General features: G+C 40.3%; 1 protein-coding gene across 3 annotated transcripts in view; it reads right to left on the reverse strand.

The window, feature by feature from the left end:
* Positions 1 to 5,026, reverse strand: part of VPS13B (vacuolar protein sorting 13 homolog B) — a 403,839-nt gene extending 398,813 nt beyond the window's left edge. For all 3 annotated transcript variants that reach the window (XM_088149087.1, XM_088149086.1, XM_088149088.1), the window contains exons 1-3: positions 4,603 to 5,026; positions 3,408 to 3,575; positions 1,422 to 1,565 (exon numbers count right to left, since the gene is read on the reverse strand). In XM_088149087.1, the coding sequence (XP_088005213.1) occupies positions 1,422 to 1,565; positions 3,408 to 3,554 (291 nt within the window). In that variant the 5' untranslated portion in view covers positions 3,555 to 3,575; positions 4,603 to 5,026. The remainder of the gene's footprint in view (positions 1 to 1,421; positions 1,566 to 3,407; positions 3,576 to 4,602) is intronic.
* Between the last annotated feature and the right edge of the window lie 2,172 nt (positions 5,027 to 7,198).

The following is a 7,198-nucleotide window of genomic DNA, read 5'->3' on the forward strand; positions in this document are numbered from 1 at the left end:
CCTTGCTGATGGAAGGAGGTGTTCACTCAAAATCTCACGATACATGGCCCCATTCATTCTTTCCTTTACACGGATCAGTCATCCTGGTCCCTTTGCAGAAAAACAGCCCCAAAGCATGATGTTTCCACCCCCATGCTTCACAGTAGGTATGGTGTTCTTTGGATGCAACTCAGCAATCTCTCTCCTCCAAACACGACGAGTTGAGTTTAGACCAAAACGTTCTACTTTGGTTTCATCTGACCATATGATATTCTCCCAATCCTCTTCTGGATCATCCAAATGCTCTCTAGCAAACTTCAGATCGGCCCGGACATGTACTGGCTTAAGCAGGGGGACACATCTGGCACTGCAGGATTTGAGTCCCTGGTGGCATAGTGTGTTACTGATGGTAGCCTTTGTTACTTTGGTCCCAGCTCTCTGCAGATCATTCACTAGGTCCCCCCGTGTGGTTCTGGGATTTTCGCTCACTGTTCTTGTGATCATTTTGACCCCACGGGGTGAGATCTTACCTGGAGCCCCAGATCGAGGGAGATTATCAGTGGTCTTGTATGTCTTCCATTTTCTAATTCTTGCTCCCACAGTTGATTTCTTCACACCAAGCTGCTTGCCTATTGCAGATTCAGTCTTCCCAGCCTGGTACAGGTCTACAATTTTGTTTCTGGTGTCCTTCAACAGCTCTTTGGTCTTGCCCATAGTGGAGTCTGGAGTGTGACTGTTTGAGGTTGTGGACAGGTGTCTTTTATACTGATAACAAGGTCAAACAGGTCCCATTACTACAGGTAATGAGTGGAGGACAGAGGAGCCTCTTAAAGAAGTAGTTACAGGTCTGTGAGAGCCAGACATCTTGCTTGTTTGTAGGTGACCAAATACTTATTTTCCACCATGATTTGCAAATAAATTCTTTAAAAATCAGACAATGTGATTTTCTGGATTTTTTCCCCCATTTTGTCTCTCATAGTTGAGGTATACCTATGATGAAAATTACAGGCTTCTCTCATCTTTTTAAGTGGGAGAACTTGCACAATTGGTGGCTGACTAAATACTTTTTTGCCCCACTGTATATTAGACCAAAGAATACACTTCTGCATCTTTTCCTAATGTCACAAAAATAGTCATCTCAAGTAAAGAGATGCAGAGCACTAGCTGGTTTAAAAAAAAATTGAAATATTTTGATTGGTCATGTTGTTCTCAAGGCCAAACCTATCGCCAGTTCAGCAAAAAATGGTGCTGACTGATTTGAGGGAAAACATAATAAAAAAAACACTCTGAACTTTCAATCATAATTTCACAAAAGTTGTAAAGTATTTTCCAAAATTATAAACATAAGATGACTAAAAGAGAGCACTTTTAATAACAATTAACAATATCAGGATGCCATATGATTCAGTTCACGTTGTCTTATTTAGGCTTGCAGTTTTTACCTGGAGTCCATCCTTTAGCTTCAAGATGCACTCCATTGTATTGATTGTAATCACTACTGGTTCCGAACCAAGCTTTGTCCATGGTACATGAATGCGCAACTCATGAATGTGTCCACTTAAAAAAGTAAACGGCAATTTCAGCTCCTTGAAAATAAAAGTACATGAGATGACTGAGTTAGCTATTAAAACCTAACTTAAATCAAATGAGTTGCTAAAACATCTACTTACACTTATCAAAACTCAGTTCAGCTTGTTTCTTTTTTGAAAGCTAACAATATTGGCACATTTCAAATAGTATTCTGCAGTTAGTTTTCCCATTCAAAGTAAAGAATTGGATTCCAAAGAATACACGATTCAACAGGTTCTATGAAGCAGACTTGCAGTTTAATAGCAATTGCTTCCTAGTCTATCAAGGCAAAGTTATGAATAGTCAACTTTGCCTTATTTAAAACCAAAAACAAAGAACTGACTCTTAGGCCAGAAGAAGAAAGGAATCATGTATGTCACCTTCATGAGGCTACCCTGTTAAAAAGGGTGACGATATATTAGCTATGTATCTCTCTGCTGCCATTTAACAGGCTTGAAAAAAAGGGGGGGCTGGGTACATGAAACTGGATGTGGCTAAGCACAAACAACGAAACAATTTTCATTTCTCAGTATAAGAAAAAGCATGACAATATAAATGTATAATGTTGTATGAAATGCAATGTATTTGGATTTTATAACTGGTACTTGAAGATTCAAGATAAACAAAGCATAGCTTACAAAATATGAAATATATTAACCATGTACAGCTATCGAGATTTCTACTGATCAGTAAAATACTGCTTAAATTAATAAATAAATGATCTTACAATATCTACAGAAAACAATCCCATTTAATGTAACCCTTCAAGAATTTTAGAGCAATATAAGTTAGAGACTCTACATAGACACAAGAGATTAGAAAGCACAACTCATGTCTCAATATATATGATTCGCTATATATTGATCCCATGAAATTTTCTCTAAAGCAGAGATTCATATGCATCATATATTTATGGATCTGCATTCTTTGCTGGACTGAGAGACTAAATAAATAAGACATAAGAAAATACCGTTTCTGCCTTATCAATACAGTCCCTATGAGAAATGGGGTTTACATCTACATGAGAGCCAAGTTCTAAGAAGGCAAGTATGCTATACACTGATAAAGCAAAGTAATGTGTGTATGTATATGTCAGAGAAGAAAATACAGTTACTAAAATAACTGAAGAAAGACCTATCACCTCTCAGTATTAATAATAATTAGATGGTAAATGTAAAGCAGTACCCAAAGCTGACGAACCAGAAAATACCAGTGATATTTATAACAGTTGTTTTAAGCTACAATATATTGTGTGAGATGTTTATGCTCTTTTTGCTTATTTATACTATGAGAATTTCTGTATTTTCTGTCAATTGTTTGATAACTGCCCATTGATCAAATTTAAGTTTTATCAATGGCCAGTTTACATGTCAACAATGAAAAATAAATAATACTATAAGTATTTTTCTTTATAGTATAGCTTCAAGACTTCAATGTACAAAATGTCAATTTAAAACATTTTAACAAAATGTTAGGTTAAAAAAAAGTGTTCTTGCTACATAGTATTTGACAAGTATTAATTATCAAAAGAAGAAAGCTCATTTACTTGTATGATAGAAACTACTAGGCCTATTTCAATATTTTGATGAAGAATTTGCCTGTTGAATTTAATCAAAATCCTTCCAAAATTTTATCGCATGGATTATGATGCAGACGGATATTTAGACACGTACAATATTTACCAACATTACAAAGACTCATGAAATATATTCATGCATTATAATTATATACATATATATTCAAATATCATAATCTAATAACAGATATCATTCCCCGACTATTATCATTAAGAATAATTTATGTTAGGATACAGTTTTATTTCATATTTAATCAAAATAGTTACAATCATAACAACATACCTGTTCAAGTACATCAAGTTTTAGTTCAAGTTTGCTGAGAACTACATCTCCTCCCCAGAGTGACAACTGTAAATCAGAGGGCTTCAAATTCTTTATATAACGATTCACATAACTCATTAGAATAGGAGTTACATAGGATTCCAGCATTGTGCCTTTATTGACAAGAGCCTTTTAAGAAAACATATTGTAACTTTAGTATACATAACCATTTAGGACTAACTATGGTTCACAAAGCATTAAATAAAAGCTCGTGGATTTAAAATGCTATATTCTAACAGTTTGGATCCATGTATATTTACTTGAAAATTTAACAGTGCAATATATAAATAGCTATTAAAAAGTAAAAGTAAGTCCAGTGGAATCTGTGGCTTTTACTATCAGCTAAATGGCCACAGAATTAAAGATGTAGCTACTATATGCATACTTAGTCCAACTATGGAGAAAACATGCATGCGTGCATTCGAAATCTATACGCATGCATATCTATCTATATAGCCATCAAACAATGATTTTTTAGGAAACAAATATGACACTGTAGTTAAAATGACAGCATCCAGCACAATGTCTTGTTCATGCTAATCCAATCTAATCTAATCATGCTAAGCCAAAACTAAATTTCTACATTTGGGGTTAATATAAATTTTTTAACCCAATCAATGACTTAGCTCTATATTGTTACATAGGACTGAAATGCACAGCAAACTAAATCTCAAGTACTTTCAGTAACCTGCCTTGCAACATAGCTCTTAGGCAGCAATATAAGTAGACATGAAGTGCAAAATGTAATTAGGACATCAATACTGATATACTCAGATTTATAATCTGAATGGATTTGTATTCTGCCCATAAATGGTTATGATCTTCTCTTTCGAATGTAAGCAAGCAAATATTTGAAAAAGTTCTCTAAAATATCTGGCTGTAGCACACAACACTACTGCCCCAGCCATGTCCATCCAGAGCGAAGTTTCAAAACCTGTGTGCATCGTCTGCTTCACATATCAGTGTCATAACGTGACTTGGCATACGACGTCAATTCAGTTAACCGCGGCTTGGTAAGAAAGAGAACATCCTACTCACACTTCATCCATAATTCATATTTTTATGGTCTAAGACAACAGAACATCACTCATTAAAGCGGCAATATATTCTCAGAAGTTCACAGTCCACAGCAGAAAGCACCCAAACAGCCAAGTACCTTTCAGGACTAGCTTCCACGTGAACCCCGAAATTCGGCGTCGCCCCCCAGCAGGTACAAGAGACACCAGCTTCGTACCTCTGGGGCTGGAGGTCCCCTCCCTCCTTCCCTTTGAACCCCCTCCGCTAGCCTTCGAGCCCTGACACGCGTCCAGATGCGTGCTCCTGCTTTGCCTCTTCACATCTGCCTCATTAGTAAACCCCTGCCCGAGCAGCCTCCGGCTCTTCTTCTGCCCCGGGAGTCCGTTTTCTCATTAGGCCTCCACGGCCGAGAGCCGCTCCTCCCCGCTGACTCACACCCCGCGGAGCTCCCAGCCACCCGCCGCCGAGCCCCCCATGTTCAGGGTCAGCCCAACAGAAAGGCGCCGCCGAGGGTCAAAGAGGCTACCTCCCCACGCCCGCTGGGGCACTTCCGGGTTCCACCACAACTGGCGTCCCCACTTAAAGCCGCCCCCTGCCGTCCGGGGGACAGGCTTCGCGGTGACACCATCCGGCGGAAGGCATCCCGGAGTGCGAAAAGAGGGAAAGCGGGCGGAAGGCGCCTGCGCTCGTGGCGGCGCGCCGGGAGCCTCCCGCTTTCTGTTTTGAGGCGCGTGCCGCAAGTTCATGCTGCAGACTTCGGCGCATCCCGTTACTTTTGGAGCGCGGTTTTACTGGGAAGTGGCAAGCGAGGTTTTTCTTCCTAGCGGTGTTTCTGATCCTGGCACGCTCATAGCGTTTGCAGCGGAGCAAGGGCGCACGTGCCTCGCTGAGTCCAAGTTCAGGTGCGCACGAGAGGTCTCGACGGACACCCGCGTCGAGGTCCCAGGGAAAGGGGAGAATGAGCCGGGCTGGTTCGTCCATCTCTTCCGGTGACTTGCGTTTTAAAGCCCCGCCGGCACGACAGCTGAACGTGTGGGTCCAGCGCGCTGTGGAAGCCCAGAGGATGGGGGCCACTGAGCACAGGGGGTGCCGGCCTCAGGAGCGCGGCCCAGCCACAGCTTCGCTTTTCTGGTTGACGTAGAGATGGAAGGAGACGAGGATTCCTCCCCTGCTGAGCTGAAGCACTGCTCACCTCTCCTTGAACTGTCAGAAAATGGTATTGGCACGAAACGCAATGCCTCCATGGACAATTTATCTTGCTTTTGTTTGGACTCACTGCTGAAGGGTGCTGTCCTGTTTCTGTGGGCGCAGCCAGTGTCGGTTGGTTTATTCCTCTAACTCATCTCCCCTCTTTGCACATCACCACTTAGCAAGAGAAACAGCCGCCAGTCACATCATGCAGTAGGAACGGGCTAGGTCTGATTGCAGGACTGCGCTGTCATCTGTAGACTCCATCCTATTGTAACCTAGGTTCAATAAAGTTAAAAGAAAAAAAAAGTCATGAAGGGAAATGAGTCATAAGCACTGTACTTTTATTTAGAAAAGTCTTTTTCAAATTTGGCAACTTTAAAATGTGTGGACTTCAACTCCCAGAATTACTGGGAATTGCTGGCTGGGGAATTCTGGGAGTTGAAGTCCACACATCTTAAAGTTGGCAAGTTTGAAAAACACGGATTTAGAATTTCTTTCCCATTCTTTTTATCTGCAATAGATGCTGCTTTCCAGATTCCTCAGTGTTCTTTGGGGGAAGCTGGAGGTGGCAGATCCTGCCATTTCAGCAAGTTTTGCCATTTCACCTTTAGGCTATTTCATGCCCCAGTGACTTTTTTGTTGCCACCTTGTCCATGTCTTTAGGAAGACATTTCCAAACTGGAGGCAAACAAGCCAGTGAATCAGTGTGTCCACAAAGGGAATAAGGTGGATCATATAATGAAATGTGCACCATGATCAAAATCTTGCAACATATATACTTGCAACAAATATTGGGATGCAAGTATGTGTTTGGCGCTATGACATCTCTGCACGGATGTCATTTTTGTATCATTGTGGCTTCCTGTCTTCATGTGGGCACAGCCAAGCACAGCCACAATTGAATGGACATCTATAATGGGGGGGGGGGGAGTTGGAAATACCATAATCTCAGATGTAAAGGCTGGTTCAAATAACATGGTAAACCAAAATATAGTATCTTTGGTTTTGGCTTACTGTATTGTGTAAACCAAGTCATTATGGTTTGGCTTTATGTTGTATGAATGCAGCCTAAATATTTGTTAAAATACTACTTTTATCTTACCATTTCATCCTATAGTGCTGTATAAAACCTGATTTCCTATGAGCTTGTATCTCAAAGAAGAGGCAATAGAAATATTTCAAGTGCAAACAGCAAGGTCTAACATCTTCAAAAAAACAAAACACTTTCTGCCATCTCTAAAGAAAGAAAAGTTCTGTTAATTTGCCAAAACTCCCAAATGAAGTTTTCTAACAGCAAATGTTAAGGATTTGCTGACTTCTAAATTTCAAACCATTAAGATTATATTAGTGTTTCTCAGCCTCAGCAACTTTAAGATGTGTGGACTTTAACTCCCATGCTGTCTGGGGAATTCTGGGAGTTGAAGTCCACACATTTTAAAAGTTGCTGAGGCTGAGGAACACTAGGTTAGACAAACCTGAGGAAAAAAGTGCTAGAAGAAACTATAATAAATTGGTATCAAGCAAGAATTTAAATCTGTTTGCCC

This window comes from Python bivittatus, unplaced genomic scaffold, assembly GCF_059951505.1.
Source record: "Python bivittatus isolate LINGU-HERP-01145 unplaced genomic scaffold, Pbiv_v1 ctg000590_np1212, whole genome shotgun sequence".
Taxonomy (NCBI): Eukaryota; Metazoa; Chordata; class Lepidosauria; order Squamata; family Pythonidae; genus Python; species Python bivittatus.